Source organism: Juglans microcarpa x Juglans regia, chromosome 4S (genome assembly GCF_004785595.1).
Source record: "Juglans microcarpa x Juglans regia isolate MS1-56 chromosome 4S, Jm3101_v1.0, whole genome shotgun sequence".
Lineage (NCBI taxonomy): Eukaryota > Viridiplantae > Streptophyta > Magnoliopsida > Fagales > Juglandaceae > Juglans > Juglans microcarpa x Juglans regia.
In genome coordinates, this window is record NC_054601.1 from 16,936,212 (window position 1) to 16,955,595 (window position 19,384).

At 40.6% G+C, this 19,384-nt stretch overlaps 1 protein-coding gene across 2 annotated transcripts; it reads right to left on the reverse strand.

Annotated features, from left to right (window-relative positions):
* Positions 1 to 1,107: 1,107 nt before the first annotated feature.
* LOC121263527 lies at positions 1,108 to 12,577 on the reverse strand. Of its 2 annotated transcripts, none has more exons than XM_041166461.1 (10): positions 12,315 to 12,577; positions 11,502 to 11,601; positions 11,224 to 11,328; positions 10,857 to 10,934; positions 10,142 to 10,197; positions 9,408 to 9,465; positions 3,517 to 3,642; positions 3,309 to 3,404; positions 2,011 to 2,082; positions 1,108 to 1,404 (listed from the first exon to the last, which is right to left on the reverse strand). In XM_041166461.1, the coding sequence occupies exons 1-10, from the start codon at positions 12,413 to 12,415 to the stop codon at positions 1,342 to 1,344; spliced, it is 855 nt and encodes a 284-aa protein (XP_041022395.1). In that variant the 5' UTR covers positions 12,416 to 12,577; the 3' UTR covers positions 1,108 to 1,341. The 2 variants fall into 2 exon arrangements, with proteins under 2 accessions (XP_041022395.1, XP_041022397.1); XM_041166463.1 differs by having other exon boundaries at positions 11,502 to 11,621; positions 12,315 to 12,567.
* Between the last annotated feature and the right edge of the window lie 6,807 nt (positions 12,578 to 19,384).

The window sequence follows — 19,384 nt, forward strand, 5'->3', positions numbered from 1 at the left end:
GGTTTAGAAGTCTATAGTTAAATTACTAAAGAAAATATAGTGCATCTGATCAATAAAATTTAAAACTTCATACAGGAAAATTGGAAATCACTATTAAGTCATTGACTCAAATGCATGGACTGTCCAAGACTAATGCGAGGCATTGTGGCTATTTCATATTTGAATGAAATCTGTGACATTATTCAATATTTTGGTGTAGTAAATTTAAATTTATTGCAATTTATAGTTTTAAATTTAAATTTATGATTTGCAATTTGTAGTTTGATTTAGTTATTATATTTAACTTTTAACTTTTTAACTTATTTTTTACAGTATTTTATATTTTTTTTACATTATTGGAGCCCATTTTCTCAGCAGGACAACTGGCCCTGGGCCTGAGTAGGGCAATTGGGCTTGAAAAAGCCCATTTGCTACCCCGATCAGAGCTCCAAGCTCTGTACTCCGATCGGAATCGAACTCTGACTCTAATCGGAGTCAGAGTTAGAGGGAGTTTTGACCTCCAACCCAGTCAAAATCCGAGGTCAGAGGTGGGCATTCCGACTCCGTCGAAGTTGGAACCTACCCTTACTTGATACTACCATTCAGGCGGGAATGCACCAAGCTAGTTTTGCTAACAGAGCATGCTTCACATGGGAGAAGACTGCTGAGTGGAGTCAAGGGACTATGCTTTCTCAAGTCATTTCCGGTTTACATCTAGGTGGGATAGACACGGTAGAAGCATCAAGCCAGCCAGCTGCAGAGACTGTATAGACAGGCACTTGGGTATGCGGGCAATTTGAACAAGCATAGGTACATGGTGCAATGATATATTTCAATCAACCACAGCTTAGGGAGCCGTTGCAGAAAGTTGGAACGGTATATGGGTTGAGTCATCCAGTATGGCATAACCATACCTTGTAGGTAACCATGGCTGATATTTAGATTGGTAAAGGGTAAAAAGAGAGTTTCAGAACACCGAGAACGAAAAAGATGAGGCTACGGAAAATTATGACTTTCATTTTTCTGACGTGGCAGAATTGTCAAGATGTGGATGTGCACAGGCCTGCAAAGAGCATTTTTGGATGAGCAAAAACAAGCAGATAGGCGTTTCATTTATGCTACAAGTCAACAACAGCAGGAAGAACTTTCTAATAAGATACATTATTCTACATGGGATTTAAATACTAGAACTTGAATCACTTTCCTTTTTCACTCAAAAAATTTAGTAGCTCATGTAACAAAATTTGAACTCAAAACGATATCGCATTTGATTCTCCAAAGACAAGATGCCATAAAATTAGAGACTTATTTAACCAGATATATTGTTGCTGCATGGTTTTCCTCAATCTCTTCAAAGATTCTTCATCTGTAATACGATGCCATAATATAGAGCATAACTGCCGTTGAAGTGGTGATTAATAGCTCCTGATCATACATAAAAAGTCAAATGCGGACAACAATCAGCTGTTAGACAAGAGCAAAGAAAATGGAAATGCTGACCAATTGCACAAAATTGAGTTTGGCATCGCTTGCTCGATCATTTAGCCATCAAAGAGCAGATTTTGGACGTGATGGTGGAAATGTATATATGCATGGGCAGAATTCTACCTTGTGTGAAGGTTAGACTCAAAAACAACTCACATGCCAAGCATTTGGTACATTTTTAAACGAACCTATAAAAAATTAGGATGTTTCTCATAGTCCACAAATATAGATTATGTATCTGGCAAGTTCATGAAAAATATTGTTATATATGTATTGGCTTAAATGCATATCCATGCACCTAAAGGATTCTGTGCTTATAATAAATACTTCCAAATCTATAGTAGTTTTTTTTTTTTTTTTTTTCCATCTGTATTTACAGTAGGTAAACATGAATAAACTACTATTTGTTATATCTCAAGTAATTTAGCACAAAATTAACATGCTTATGTCAGTTGATAGTGACACCATGGAAAATAAATGAAGATTTATGACATTCTCTATAGATTCAACAAAGCCTCCTTCATTTCAGCCAGTAAATGCCAGTACCTGATTGTTGTAAAGAAAAGCAGGTATGTAGCCACCGACAAATTCAATCAAATTTAGAAGACCAGTGTATCCCTGCAAGAATTCAATTATGGAAGATCAGTTATAAGACCACGAGAATAGACTAAGATCTTCTTAAAGATTTTTTATATTCAACCCAAGTAAAGCTGAAGGGAGTTGCTAGTTTTTTTTAATCCCCTCAGACGACTTTCTTTTTTTTTTTTTTTTTTTTGGGGGGGGGGGGGGGGGGGGGGGGGGGGGGGGGGAGGGGGGGTGTGTAAGAGTTTGCTGTATACTGTATAATCTTTCATCTGTGTTCATTACAAGCCTGTGATGGCAACTATACCCGTCATATTGAGAGATAATCAAACGAGAAGGGTGAAAAATGGAAATCTTCAATCAACAAAAAGACCCCTTGCATTCATCTTGAAAAGTTACCGGTTCAATGCAAATGCTTTTAAGTTGAAAAGCATCCCTTTCAACCGCTTTCAAATCTTAGAATATAGATAAACAAGCATAGCTAAGCAAAGATTTTGCAATTTCTTTTGGCTTGAGCATGCGAAACTTATGAAAAAGTCCTGTCTTCCATCAGAAGAAGCTAATCTGTCAAATTTGTAAGGGTTAGCATGATCTCTGCATTGTTAATTTCGGAAAGGGAATGCCTTGAATCTCACTTATGCTTTTGTTTCTCATTTTCATAGTTATTTTTCTTTTATATGAACTTGAAAGGAAATACATATCAATCACGAGAAGCGACAAACTCATTGCCAAGCTTAATGGTTGTGCAACTCTGATATCTTACAAATTAACTCATGTACATGAAGATAAGATTACAATTCAAGCCATTGATGTCGGATCCTTAAGGGCTCTAAGTTTCTCTTATTTTGACTATATATTATAAACAAAAGTAACTTTTCTTGTACGAAAATAGATAAAATATAAAAATAATCAACTTAAGCTAGTTTGTTCATGAAGTGCCGCCTAAAGAAAATATACAGTATAAGTATGTTTCTCCCTTTTCCATCTTTTTAATCTCAGTTTATCATGGATTCTGAGGTCCAACTGGAACCCCACGCTTATAAGAAGGGATCCAGTAATCTATATTATCCTGAACAGCCTGTTTACTTGGGTGTGCCTTTTACTCTTTTTAATAAAATTCTAATACTCAATAAAACAAATGACCCTGATTGGAGGGGAAAAAATAGCTGAATATTAATAGAATCCACAAATTTAGCCTTCTAACATTTTGACCTATCACCAACAGTCTAACATATATAGAATTTTCATATAATGTACCATACCAGAGATGAAACAGCAATACAGCCAAAAACTAGTCCAAGAGAACGAAGCAGGCGTTTTCCCATTCGCAGTGCTCGCCCTGAATCTTCACCATCTTCCTGCAGGCAAGACCAGCTTAAACATATCCAAATTTAAACAGTAATTCAAAAGGCTTCAAACATAAATGCCAACAAGGTCTCGGCACGTGGTGCCACAAGAAATAGAACTCACCGTATATGTTGGTGATGCGGGTGGTTCAAAGGCCTTCAGCTTCTCAAAAATCCGATAAACAAAAGCAAAAGCTAAAAATTGCAAAGGCTTATATTCCGCATTGCGCTTGAGAATAGTCCAAGCTGTCTGCACAAAGATAACAGAAGATGAGGATGAAAAGAAAGCCATAATTAAAAGCATGATTGACCAAGTAACAGTGAAACAGCAGCCGTGTAATACTTCACATGGTTGGAACCAACTTACTAAAGATCACCTACATATCACACCATACGATCAACTAGCTATGATTTCATGAGCTTGGGTGTAGGTGTGGGTGTTGGGTGGGAGGATGTGGCTGACTTATTAGCATGCTCGAAAGGAAGATTTATCACAGGTCAACACACTTCTATGGAGAATGATTTCAATTTGTTCAATGTGGTGCATATGGTGGTAAAGAACCGATCAAAGCTTCAAAGAAGATACAAAACAATGGAGGAACTCAAATCTTTCCTTTTTAATACAATATTTTTGGATGGCCGTCCACTTGTGTTTTTCTAGTTTTAGATTCTCCGGACTTTCTTTCTCTAGTTGGATGTATCTGATGTACACTCCGTACTTATATAGTGCCTTTTTTATCATTAATAAAATTCATCAGACTTGTCAAAAAAGCATGTTATGTATTTGGGTCCATATATTGCAAAATCCACAAAAGTGCCGATTTGAGTTATAGATTGTGAATGTAATGGATAATATGAAATGTACATAATGACATAATGATTCCATCGTGAAATAATCACATGTGCAACAAACGTCTGAAAAAAATAGAATTGGCACTTTGATCACAATTGTTTGATTATATATCCATAACTGAACACCTTAAAAGCTCCCTGAGGCTAGTGAAATAATAACTTGGTACAGTAGGTCTGTCCTAACATGAGGACCAAGAGAAGTAGATTTTTCAATGGGAAATTGTGCTACCATTTTGGCTTTTAGCGACTATGACAATGTCTTGGCCATGGGTTATACCTTGTGGTTAGTGATTCTCAATCCCAGCAAGGGAATCACACAACCCAATCAAGAAGTGCGAAAGCTTTTGACAATGAGTGAAAATGTTTTGGGAGTAGCCTTCGGTAACATTTAGGTGAATAATAATAAAATATTGTTCACATGAGACTAGAATATTACTAGCAAGTAGTATTAATACCATTATTTGTATTGTATACTGATGATTTTGTAGTAATTTGGTATCCTTAGAAAACATGAGTAAATTTGTTTACATAATTTGTATATTTTGCATAAAAGTTAACTGCTCGAGTATGTATTGAAGTCATGATTTAAATTTCCTAGAAATTATTGATGTTTGAAAATGCATTTTAAGTTCATATATGGTTTGACCTCATATAAGAGTTGACTATCCCAACTTACTGAGATCTCTCATTATATCATTTAACATTTGGGTCAATCGACAACTCCTTCAAGCAAATGATTTTGAAGGCATCAAGGATTTTAGACTTTTGTTTGTGATTTTTTTTTTTTTTTATAAGTAAGAAATTTATTAAAAAACATAATTAGGTATAGCCCAAATACACAAGAAGTGTACAAGAGAGAAACACCTAATTACAAGCTAACCCTGAAAAACAGTACAGAAGTCATTAAGACTATTCCATCCAATGCAATAACTGAAGCCCAAAGCAACAAGGTATGAAAAAATAAAGCTCTAATCCCTTCCACCAATCATTCTCTATTCTCAAAACAGCGCCTATTCCTCTCATTCCTAATACACCACATGAGACAAAGAAGTACCATCTTCCAAATGGTTGCTATTTGACGATTTCCTAGAATCCCTCTCCAACACACCAAGTGGTTCACCACCCTCTTAAGCACCATCCAAGCAATTCCCGCATAGCAAAGACCTCGTCCCACAGAGCCGTCAACACATCACAATGAAGAGGAAGATGATCCGGCGATTCACCACATCTTTTGCACATAAAGCACCAATCCATTGCAACGATAGCACGCTTTCTTAACTTATCGATGGTAAGAATTTTCCCATGAGAAGCCAACCACCAGAAGAAACACCTTAAGAGGCACCTTGCATCTCCAAATATTTTTCCAAGGAAAAAAGTCAGTAGAAGAATGTGACGCCAAGACCTGTATAAAAAGAAGATCTAACCAAGAATTTCTTATTACCAAACTGATTCCAAAGTAATCTATCCTCCCCTCCAGACTTTATGTTTAAAGCATAAAGCAAGCTGTAAAAATCAGAAATGTCCCCCACTTCCCAATCTTGGACATCGCTAATAAAACTTACTGACCACCGAATAAAACCAGCAGTAAGCCATGGAAGCACCTTTATTCGAAGCAATTCTGAAGACAGGGGAAAACATTCTTCAAGGCCTCATCCCCACACAAGTCATGCCAAACTGATCTGGTTTCCCCTACCCACCCAAAATCTGAAATTTCTTAAGAACTCCCCCCATCCATTACCACACTCCCAGACCATATGCCCCTCTTACTTCGTTGGAGCACCAACCACTCCAAGTACTCCCATACTTGGCATCAATAACAATTCTCCAAAGAGCATCCCCTTCTTGATGAAACCTCAGCCATTTCCCTAAAAGAGCCTTTTTGAAAATTTTCAGCTTTCTAATCCCCAAACCTCCAAATAAAAGATGAGTACAAATCTATCCCACTTAAGAAAATGGACTTTCTACTCATTCTCCATACCACCCCACAAGAAAGCACGAAATATTCTTTCCATTCTATTAGCCACTCTTGCAGGCAAAAGAAAAAAGAGATAGATAATAGGTTGGGATATTAGATAAGGTGCTCTTGATTAAATATTGGACCATGTAAATTCCCCCCCTGCAAGAGGTAAATCGACGAAGTCAAGCTCGAAAATAAGATAAAAAAAAATCTGCCATTGCCTGACTGAAATAGGAATCCCCCAACCTCACTCAGAAAATGGGTGACATTAAAGTCTCACCCAATACACCATGGCCAATCCCACGAGCTACATAACCCAGCAATCTCCTCCCAAAGGAACCTTTTATTGTTGTCCAGATTAGGACCATATACACCAGCAAAAGACCACTTGTAATCATCATCCACATTTTTAAAAGAGCAGGCCACCAAATGTTCCCCGATATACTCCTCAACTAGATTAATGATTCTCGTATCCCACAGCAGAAGAATACCACCCGATACCCCTTTGGAAGCAAGATAAACCCAGCCAATGTGAAGGCATCCCCCCAAACTTCTAACTATAAATCTATCTATGAACTTCAGCTTGGTCTCTTGAAGATAAATGATATCAGCCTTCCAGTTTCTTAGTAAGTTTTTAACACGGAGGCGCTTACCCGGATCATTCAGCCCCCTTACATTCTAAGATAAAATCTTTGGTTTCATTAATCACAGGTATTCGCCCTACCCTTACTCCTTCCTCTACTTGCACCACCTTTCCAAGCTTCATAATAAATAGAGCAAGCTAGTCTGTTTAATTACCTTTTTGTTTTGGTGTAGGGTCTAGCCAAGTGAGGATGATCCGATTCAATAGCAATGAGGTGGGCTTTGAATTGATCTTCAAATCCCTCACACGAAATCCCTATGCATTCCTGTATTTCAACCACTTTTTGGAGGACCCAATCTGACTGAGGATTGGCCCAATGCGAACCTGGCAACATAGATAGGGCTTTGGGTCATTCCTATCCCTTCCTTAGAGTAGGCAACACCTCCCTCTAACTCCGTACAATCCAACTGCATTTCATACTCCTGCACAAACCCCTCATTCGCAACCTCCAAGATAGTCTCAAAAGGGGTAGGAACACCAACTAGGGGCTACACCAATTGGGTGTGAATATTACCAAGGTGCCAACCTCAGTTTGGGGTTCCATTTGAGGTTCCCATGTAGATATATCAACAATAGGACTTCCATATATGACAGAAAATGTCGCCAGTTCATTCTAGCCTTCTTCCTCAGCTCGAGACCCCCCTCTCATGGCCACAATGAGAATCCTCAGCTTCTACCTCCATCGGTGGTGGTGTCTCCGACAAACCGACGACCAGAGGCCCACCCACTAGGTCATCTACTCTCAGCGATGAGTTCTATGTATTCGTCGTCTCCTTCTGGCTTGCCCAACATTCATTCTTCCTCCATCAGCGGCATCCACCCTGACTAGCCATTGACTAGAAGCGCACCCACCAAGTCGCCCGTTCCCAGCGGCAGAGTCTGTGAGCATTAGTTCCTTCTACCCCTCCTCCACTGCCCAAGAACCATTCTCGATTTCTGACTCCATCGACAGCCTCAATACCAGTAGCCCATCGCCCTGGGTTCCACCCAAGAGGTCCCCTACCCCCGGCGACGGGTTTTGTGTGGTCGACAGCCAGTGGTTGGAAGAGGACGGTGCATCTTTGCTGATGGAGTCCATTACGTAAATCGTGGGTTGTTTAGCCCTCCAGTGCTTGGGCTTTACCTTTCTCGGCCCGAGTATAGTGCCTCTGGTGTGGCCCATTTCTGTCCAAGCCTGATGGTGATGGGCTTAAACCCAAGCCCAAGCCCATAGTTTTATCCACCCTCTGGATCATAATATTGACCAAATTTCTCAACTGTACCAGTTCTTGCTTAAAAGAATAAAGCTCGTCAGACCTCTCCAAGGGTCCTCTCTCGGTCAAGGAGTCTCTTCCCATTTCAATGTTAGTTCTGCAGGCTTGAGTAGACAACATGTCTCGATCCTTCCTCCACAACAGCTATCTCCTTTGCCTAAGAAAACCCAGAATTGATCCTCACCCTTGGTACCAAAGCTGTTGCATTTCCCTGAGCATGTACCTCCTTACCATCGCAGCCAGCAGCAAGCACCGATGACCGGACCACCTCTTCATAGGACTTAGGCAGAATATTCATCAACGCTTTCTGGGTTAGATTTTTGGACTTTTAACAAACCAACCTTTCTCCCATGTTCCAAACTATCGTAAGCTTCCCTCATTGCCATCTCCATTTTTCTCCACCCTTTCCCCTCCATTTCTTCAAGTATGAAATCAAAGTTTTTCTACCACCACCGCCATATTCCACCAAGGCCATTTAACGACCTTGAGCATTGGAGCATCACAAGCATTCCTCAAAGGCTCTAATGAACCAGGTAGGCATCTCCAAGATCAATAGTTTTGTAACCTTCCAACTTTTCTTTGTTAAGCGAATCCATCGTCTACCTTCCTTCATCAATTCGAATACCTTAGATTCTATAAGAATTTGTCTTGTGAAAACCATGATAATCACGTTATTACACACCGAGACTCATCATCAGTAAGAAAGTGTATGGAAAATAAATATATATAAGTTGGGGAAATAGTGGAAGAAGACTAAAAACAACTTGACTGAAACAGACTTAGTTTTCTTTTCTTTCTTTCAAGGATATTTATAATAACAATAACAGCTCATTGAGTGTATAAAACCTTAACCCCTTTGGCCAATAAAATACTTGATTTCCAAACCTTAACTACTTGAAAATCTCAAGATAATGAGCTCAAGCAAGGTATGAATGGTAGGAGCTTATTGAATGTATAGTGTAACAACGTTAGCCATATCCTATAACCCAAAAAAAAAACTAGTCAATTTGAAACTCCCTCGGAATCAATTATAAAGCTTGGCTTCAACTAGTAAGTGAGCAATGTGGGACCTAGCACCATGACTACCTTTAGAACTTACTCTATATTAGTTATTCCTTTTCCCAATGTGATACTGTGGTGTTACATATAGCATGGCATTTACAACCTTTTGTATATAAAACAACCGATTGACAAGTCTTAACTAATGAAAAATTGCCGAGATGATGAATTCAAGCCAAGAATGAATGGATATCAATTTTGCTAAAAAATAAACAAACAATATGATTATCAATCTATTTATCACTACTTACAAATACAGCAGATATTGCAATGTTGATGCGCATATCTTTGTCCTCAGACTTCGTGAACCTAAAAACATATTAGTGTTTAAAACTGAGAACACTGGGAGACAAAATACAATCGTAAGATGATATGTCATGCTTGACACAAAGGCAGAGCATATATTTCGCTAGAATTCTCCTGAGATAAATAAGACACAGTAAGCCAAAGGCTGAATGTTTATAAAGTTCAAGGGAAAGTTGGAAACAAATATCACATTTCCATGAATGTACATAAGCTTCTCCATAGAAAATCATATATGATTGTGCATGCAGCATTTTAAATCATCTGAGAAGGGAATTATTGTCACATGTATTCTTTCAATAGGCAATCACACCAGCTTTTTGCCTAAGCATGCATGAGTAATTGATTTGCTTAAAGCAACGTCTAGCCAATTTATTTGAAGTTTTAATCAACTTATCATAATTTGATTCGCATAATGCTCCAGTGGGGAAAGATGGGACCTGGTGCACCATTTTGAAATTATGGACCACTCTCCAGACAAATGATAGTGCAGCCAGAGTCCATTTTTCCCACTTAAACTGGAAGGAACCTTACCCACCTACCGGCAAACAGAATTAATATAGAGGAAGAAAGGAAGTATAGGTCATCAAAATATTAAAATAAGCCAACGGTACATTTCAATATTGCAATTGCTTATCAGCACTCTTCCATCATGCCACTAATTAATGAGAAAAAGATAAACCTTGGCCCCCATGGTACAATTGGCTGCTTATCAGCATATTTGATGTCCTTTGAAACCTGAATTTTAAAAGAATTTAAGATTAATCAGTATAAGAGAGAAAAAAGGACGATAAATACTTAGACTAAAACTTGAAACTATTAAAGAAAAGAGCATGTAAATAGCACTAAGTTACAATTATAAGTCTCGTGATCAAGGATATTTGAGATTTTTTGCTTATATGAGTTTTTCAATAAAAAAATAAAGAACATGTGGTATGAATCAAATATCGGGCGAAGAACAAGCTGCAAGTATTTAACATCGGAATGAAAATTCATATTTCCATGGATAGAAAACCTTGGAAGGAAAAATGAAATCTAGTATGATGGTATATGGTAAAGAAAATATATATTTTTCCATAGAGAACCACAAAACAAAACTGAAAAAACAAAAAATTGGTTAGTCCTTTCAAGAAGGCACACAAAGCAATTATCATTAGGAAATTATGAAAGGTGACACAAAATTGTAATTTTGTAGCTCTTGGATAATGACCCACAATCTCCGTGTAAATCATGTAATTTTCACTCTTCAAATTGCATGCCCGGGGCAAGCCCCTTGAAAAAGATTGGGACCCACCAGAAAAAAATAATAATAAGAGGCTTACCCCAGGCTTGCATGCCTAGGGCTTGTCTAGCATTGCTCATGAAGAATAAAACAATGAAAGTGTCATAAACTGTACCTTGAATTGACCATATGTTACACCCTTCTTGCGCTTTGTTAATTGTTCCATCATGACTTTGTCATATGCCTTCTCCAGCTGAGGAATTACACATGAGGAGCTATAAGATCCCATAACTCAGCACACAACCCTTTTCATGAGTACGAGCCAAACAATAAATTTCATTACTTGTGATAAATTTAAGCCTTCTCTAACCCATAACCTATTCCCATTCCATAAAACGTTTAAAGTGCTTGATATTTTGATATCAGTATATAATTCAAGACTTTGAGGGGGAAATGCAATAAGATATACTGCCATATATCAAGAACAAGAGATCCATTTGCAACCAAATAATCTCTCACAGAGAGAAAGATATGTAACGTACTCTGGTAGCAGTTACTTCATCACCTGTCCTCTCAGCTTCCTTGCGTTTTTTTGTATATGCTGCCTTGATCATGTCGAATCCCTCAATGGGGCTCACACCAAGAACCTGAAAACCAAGATCATTAAAAATAGAGTAATGCAAGGTACAAGACCCAGAATTGGGGCTTGTACAAAGAGTTGTTCTTAAAGATATTACTCAATAAGTGTAAACATAAACTAAAGCAATTCCATGACTTGTAACTTTTATCTTTAGGGTGCAAACCAAGTAAAGCCATATACCTCATATGGATTTAAGTTGCTGTCTGGATTAGAACTTCCTGCAGCAGATGTAGCAGCACAAAACATCGTTCTATTTTTCTGCTGTACTGTTCTAGAAAATCTGACAAATTCCACAGCATGCTGCTGTCATAAATTGTTGAATGAACAAATCAAAGTTTAAGGAATGAAAGCTTTTAGTACTTTTTTAAGATTATTATTTCTTCTTCTTTTTTTCTTGTAAACAAGCTTATTATTTACATAATGACATACAGCCAACCCCCAAAAAATTAAATCCTTCCACTCAAGAAACGAGATGCAATCAGTCGGGCTGACTTATTTCAAGCCGATAAAAGGTTTCTTCATAAAACTCTCAAACCTGAACATAAAACTTCTTTCAGGGTAGTAAAAGAACACAATTAGTACTCGAACATTAGAGTTTAATTACTAAGGACACAAATTACAGAATAAGTATATAAATAATTAATTAAGTAATCACCCTCACTTGAGCCTCTCACAACTAATTTGCTTTACAAAAAAACAACAACTAATCTTGAAGTTTGTATTTGAAGGAAAAAAAAAAAAACTGAATCACAAAACACAAGTGCCCATTTCTTTCGACAGTTAGTTAGTAGTCCCTTAATTAAAAAACAAAAGAAAATACCACAATTTCAGCTTACTTTTACTGAAAATGCTAACAGCTTACAATATAGTTCAGTTTGTTTTGGCCGCCGGGCGACTACTGGAAAAGAAACGTACTTTCCATTCCAAATAGCTTAGCCTAATCAAACATCTCTCTAAAACCGAAAAAAAAAAATTGTAAAAGAAAACAATTACCTAACGTGCGAGGGTGGAAAGTTTGAGACTTTAGGCCGCAAATTCCATTGGGAAAAGTGTAATTTAGGGAAGTGTAAGTCAGTGGAGACTGCGAACGCCATTCCTGTGACTCTTCCTGTCTGAGAAAAATGGAAGGTTTAGAATTTGTATATAAAGGTTTTAGTACTAGGGTCTGGACTGAAAGGGTTGGGCGTTAGAGCAGTGGGCATTGAGGGTTGGGAATCTGGAAGTACCGCTTGCGAGGCTTTGATTTTTATTTTTTATTTTTTCTTTCGAAGTACATAATCCGTTCCGAAATTAATATATTTCCACGGGATTTAATTTTATCATTTTTATTTAGGTTGTACCGGAACCAAGAAAACTAGCCGACTTTGACTTAGACCGGCCGTCAGAGAACAAAATGGGCCAAAACCGACAAGGAACCGGTAGGTATTCAGCAAGAATATATGAAAATCGATGTCGACCAGTTCGGCACCAGTTTGAACTAAGAAAAAAATTGTTGAATCGACCGACTGTTTATATATATATTTTTTTTAAAATATATGTAAATGAAACGGTATTGTTTCACTTAAATGAGTTGTGACCACTTGTCTCTCAAGATACTCACAACGGTTGCAAGTACTTTCACCGCAGTGCTTATTTGGGTACGAGCACTTTTTATTCCATGATTGCTTATCCAGATGATGAGTTTCTCTTAATAGTGCATACGTGGAGATTAATCACTCATTTTATGGTTAAGCAATATTCTCAAAATTAAAATTGATAATAGACCAGTATTTGATTATTTATCCTCAAATTAGTAATGTGATGCATGTTCTTTTATCAAAAGGAAATAGAGCACGAGCACTAGAAGCGCTAAAAAATTGTGTATATTGGCTTACAAATGCTGAGCATAAATTACTGAGCATACTCACTCAAAAACTAAAATAATTAGTGACAAGTCAGGCTCGTTTGCTTCATAAACTCATCTTAACTCCTCATTATAATTTTTTCAAATTCCAATGGCCCCGATCTGCCACCCATGCATGCACACTCTCTCTCACTCTCTCACGGGCTCTTCCTCCTTCCCAAGCTCGATCCGCCGCCGTGGCACCTCCCCAGCACCACCACGAGTTCCACCGCACCTCCCTCAGCTCCCCCATGGCCAGCCACGACCAGCCAAGCTTTTCCCCAATTTCCATGCCTCAAGACCCACGGGTTCCCCTTGGAAACCCACGGCTCTGCCATGTTCCGCCACCCCAGCCACCATGAGACCACCAGCAACCTCCCTTGACCTTCCTTAGCCAAACCCTAGGTCCAAACCACCACTTTATATGGTGGGTAGCCACTGCACGTGATGGACAGCCACTGCGCATGGCTGACCGCCACTGTACACGGCTAGATACGCTGTGTATCATCACCACAAACCCTTTCCAAGACTACACTTAGCTATCCAAACGCCCAAATAGTCACCGTACGTGGGTTAGCCGCCACGTACGACCCTTCCGGCATCATCGACCATGAAGATCAGCGAGCAACGCACGGGTTATTCCATCGACGGTATAACCCCATATCCCTCGTTATTTATGTTAGATGTTGATTAGCTGATTAGGTTGTGGACTGTGCTGTTAGTATTGTAGAGTTTGTTGTATTGTGATGTGCTGTGTAGTGAAGTGTCGGGCATTCTGTGTAGTGAAGTGTAGAACGTAGTTGGGAAGTGTGCTGTGCAATGTTGTGAGTTGTGCTGTATAGTGTGGTTGTGGAGTATATGCTGTATTGGTGACGTGGCAGGTGGAATGGGAACAGTACACTCTGTGTGTGGCGTAGAGTGGGATAAGGAGAGTATATGTAAAATATACCCTCCTGGCGTATTGTGGAATGGGAAGAGTACACGTGGAGTATACTCTTTGCGGCGTGGTGTATGTGAAAGGAGTATACGTGGAGTATACTCTTTGTGGTGAAGTGATGCACCATATGGCGGGTATGCCATAATGGTGATGTGGTGTAGTGCATATGAAGGAAGTACACGAGGAGTGTAGTCCATGTGGTGGAGTGATGCACCATATGGTGGGTGTAATGAGGAAAAAATCATTACCTTAGGCCCAAGAGAGCAGGAAGGACTTGTTGCAGGAGTTGGGCCGACAATGGGGCTCGACCCGGTTACCTAAGCCCAGACGAGGAAAGACAAGGCCAGGACTTACACCTAGGCAGGGAGTTCAGGTCGGGCAGGATATTCAAAAGAAGAACTAGGGAACGAAGAAAAGAAGACTGTAACTGGCGAAGCCAAATGGATGGAACAGAGGCCACGTCGCATTTAATGCCTCCCAATGCACAGGGAAGGCCAGTGGCCGTCACTGCTCGGTAAGGTGATAGCGCGTAAACTACTCGGTAACGCAGTACGCAGGGCAAATTGCTCCACGCGACACGTCGCCCCGCCATGGGGAATCCTAAACGGTAACTATAAATAAGGTAATAAGAAAAGGTACTTTCTTTTCGTTCATTTTTTGGACATCTCTCTCAAAGATCTTTTTTTTTTTCTTCTCTAGATACTGATTTAAGCTTCGGAGGATTAACAGACCTTGAGGTCCTCTCTCCGTTTTGATTGTGTAGGACTGCACTCATATACCGGGGGTGAGAAGTTGCTCAGGCTCGCCAAACACTACATCAACAATGGCACCGTCTGTGGGATCTTGGTTGTCCCATAACTAGCGTGTCTTTTGTATGTCGGCAATGACCCGCTCCCAGCTTTCACAGCGTGAAAGAATGCAGTCCGAAGCTGTTGAAGCAAAGTTTAACCAGCAGAACGAAGCGATACGAAAACTCATGGTGGATGTGGAGACTATCCGGCAGGAGAACGTGGCATTACGAAGAAACGTTGAAGAAACAAAAGCAGACCAACAAAGCCATCATTCGGGGGACCACCCCCAACCTAACCCGGTTACCGCAGAAGAAGAACGACGTAAGATCAACCTACAAATCCAAATGGAAGTGACAAAGCAGATAGGCCAGCCCACCACGGTGGATCAGCTACTCACTAATGCCGAACTACCATACAGCACCGAGATCCTGGCAGTACCGATATCGCCAAGGTTTAAGGTCTCTCAGATGGAAGCATATGATGGGACCAAGGACCCGTTGGAGCATTTAGAGACCTTCAAAGCCCACATGACCCTTCACGATTTTCCCAGTGAGATAGCGTGCAGGGCATTCCCTCTCACCTTGAAGGGGGCAGCACGAATGTGGTTTGTCTCCTTGCAACCCGGAATTGTGGATAGCTTCAACAAACTAGCATGTCGGTTCTTGACGCAGTTTATGGCTAGCCGGTCGAGGAGGAGGCCGGCCGCCTATCTGCTAACCTTTAAGCAGAAGGATGACGAGAGCCTTAAGTCATACCTCTCTCACTCGAACAGGGAATGAATGACAATGGATGACCAAGATGAAAAGATCACGTTGGCAGTATTATTAAGGGGAATTTGGCCTCGCAGTCCGTTCATGGCGGAAATCGCTCACAAGACGCCGTCAACGTTGAGGGAGTTTATGGACAGGGCAAACGATTACATAAACGGGGAAGACACACTCCAAGCACTGACAGTGCCGAGGAAGTTGGACCTGGAGAGAGCAGACAAGAAAGAGACAGAACGGCATCGAGAGCTCGACCAAGGAGCCCGTCAGAAACGAGCTCACGAGGTTAAAGGCAAGGGAAAGCATGGCCCACGTTTGCACTCCAGCTTGGCAGTAGAAGTGGGGGAAGACCTGAGTCGGCAAGAGGAACGGGGGTCAGGCCCGGTGCAACCCAAATATTGTTCCTTTCATCGGAGCAATGGGCACAACACTTAAGATTGTTATACTAAATGGGGGAAATCTGACGCTCCGGTGACCCGAACCGGACGATGCGACAACAAAAGAAGTGATTCACAACAAGAATACCGCCCTTACTCCTGGAGAGACCGAGACCGGAGCCCTGTGCAGGGAAGCCAGGACCGAAGTCCTGTATGGGGAAGATGGGAGAGAAGAACTACAAGCCCTTGTAAAGGGGGCCTATGTCAGGGGAATTCGAGGAGAGAAGAACCCCTATAGGGGAGATCAATACCATAGCTAGGGGGTATGCTGGAGGAGCGACGGAGAAGTGTACGGAGAAGTGTTCTCCACCCAACAACAGCACCGCAGAGACCCTTCTAGGGAATATTTGATAACGTTCAGTGAAGAAGACGGGGAGGGGTTATTTCAACCTCATGATGACGCGTTGGTAGTAATAGCGTAGATAGCCAACTACCGAACCAAAAGGATATTGATTGACAATGGCAATTCTGCAGACGTCCTTTTTTGGGAGGCCTTCAACAAAATGAGAAGTTCTCCCGACCGGTTACGGCCGGCACCAACTCCCTTTAAAGGTTTCATGGGGGATGCCATCCAGCTAGCTGGTGCGATCGCTCTGTCCATGCTAGTAGGCATAGCTCCCAAAACCACATCTCTCATGGTAGACTTCCTGGTGGTCAGATCCCCTTCCTCATACAATGTGATACTTGGGAGGCCGTCGTTGAACCAAATGAAGGCTGTCACTTCCACTTACCATTTAAAAGTGAAATTTTCGACCAGATGCGGGGTAGGGGAGATGCGAGGTGAACAGCAAGTTGCGAGGGACTGCTACACAAAGGTGATGAAGTTAAAGGCAGTAATCGTACAGACTCTAGAGTCGAGCCCCGAACGGGCTGCCGAATCAATGCCACCCACTCAAGCAGGACAAGAGTGGGAGGAGGAATACCGAGAGACACAAATACAGATGAGTCTGAAAGAGGTAGCACAGCCGCCGTCTTTGGCAATGACCGAGCTAGATCATGAAGTGAGGGATGAAGAAGCGCTAAGACAAGCGGAGCCTGACGAACCCTTGGTCTTGGTACCGATGGATTCCGAGGACCCAGAGTGTACTGTACAAATGGGATCCAGAATGTTCGAAGAATTGAGCCAGTCCATGAAGCAGCTGCTGCTGGAACATTGTGATGTCTTTGCTTGGTGCCATGAAGAAATGCCGGGTATTGATAGGTCAGTGATGGAGCATCGACTGTGTAAACCCTGACGTAAAGAGAGTCAAGCAGAAGCGCCGTAGTTTCAATGCGGAGAAGTACGCGGCCATAGTTGAGGAAGTGGAACGCTTCCTCGCTGTGGGTTTCATTCGGGAGGTTTACTATCCAGAATGGCTCTCTAATGTTGTTCTGGTCAAGAAGGCGAGTGGGAAATGGAGGATGTGTGCTGATTTCACCGACCTAAACAAAGCATGCCCGAAGGACAGTTTTCCACTTCCATGGATTGACTTGACAGTTTTCCACTTCCAATTCCAAACGTGGCCGCGGGTTGTGGAATCCATACATAAGCAAGACATACTAAGTGCACCACCAACATGCACGATCTAACAATGTAATATGTTCATAACATAGGCCGTTTCATATCTTATAATTCATACTTCATCATAATCGTACTCGCATACTTGTCATATCATAGATTTCAAAAGAAATCACACACATACTTGTCATATCATATCATAGATTTCAAATGAAATCACATTTTTTCATAAATGTTGTGATACATATTTCCTCACATAAAATCATGATTTTTATAAATATTTTGATGCATAAATCTTCACATAAAATCATACATGGCTTTTTATAAATTATTTTCATGCATAACTCTCACATAAAATCATGACCTTTCATAAATCTTTTAATGCCTAACTTCTTTCATAAAATCATGAATTTAATTCATAAAGCTTCACATAAAATCATGGATTTTTATAAATATATCATGACTAGGGCACGTAAGAATGGGCTTCCAATGAAGGGCATATATGCAAAATATTTTTATATATGACATGCTATTTACCGTACATACGTGTAAGGGTATCATCTGCTACTTACCTTGCAATGCTAATCCACTATTTTCGACACGTAATTGGTATAAAATAAACACGTAATTTGCATAAATTTTTAATTAAACATGTGATTTTATTTAAAATTTAATCTACTAAAATAGTCTATATTTCCTAAACCTAAATTCTTCCTAACACTAAAATATTCTCACCCGTTAGTCTTAAATAGGTATGGGTATTTTTGTAATTTAACCCACCCACTTAATATTTCATGCTACAGGGTTCATGCATTAAAATAGGCTTACACGTACGAGAGATAATGGCTGTTAGCTTTGGCCGTGACCTTCGGGCTTGGTGGTGCTTCATGGCGGAGCTGGGTGGTTCTTAAGTGGCTCAAGGCTAGAGAGATAGAGAAACCAAAAGCTTGAGAGAGAGATTACGGGAGAAGGAAACACGGCGTGAGGGAGAGAGCTTGACGTCGGGAGGAGCAGAGGGAGATTATGAGTGCGTTGGTGACTTACAGTGCCGTTGACAATGATGGAGATGGTCGGAATTGGGTTGTCTCCGATGGATGGTGGCAGTTTGACGATGGAAAAGCCTGGGTTACGTGGTCTCCGAGTGCTCCAATCTTGCTCTATTTTTTTAGTAGAAAACACAAAGTTGCTTTCCTTACTTCTTTGTGCAGGTGGTTGCCGTGTATGGAGCTGGGCAGCGGCTACCCTTCGGTGGTTTTTCTGTGGTCACGTTGTTGTGGTTGCTACAGTTCCCTGGTGGCTATTTTATGGTTAGTGGTGTCGCTGTGGATGATGGTTTCCATGGTAGTTCACGGTAGAGGGAGGGGCGGCTTGGTAGGGCTACAGTTTCTCTTTTCTTTTCTTTTTTCTTTCTTTTTTCCATTGGTTTGTTGCGGCTGGTGGTTTATCCAGTGTAGGGTGGCTCTCGGTTGCTTTTTCCTGGATGTGGCCTGGAGGCCGTGCATGAAGTGGAGGGTAGCATGCAAGGGAAAGCTTCAAGGGAGTGCGGCTTGCAGTTTTGGTGAGTGTACTACATATAGATAATTGAGAACCTAAAAGAAAACCCTAGATACAAACAGATATGCATGTGCATGGGAGTGGAGCCGTGGGTATAGACTTATAGTAGTTGGTATGGTTTAGGAGTCTTAATGGAGATAGAACTCTAAAATAATCCACTAAGTGGGAGACGTGAGTGGCATAGGGTTTTTGTTTGAGCT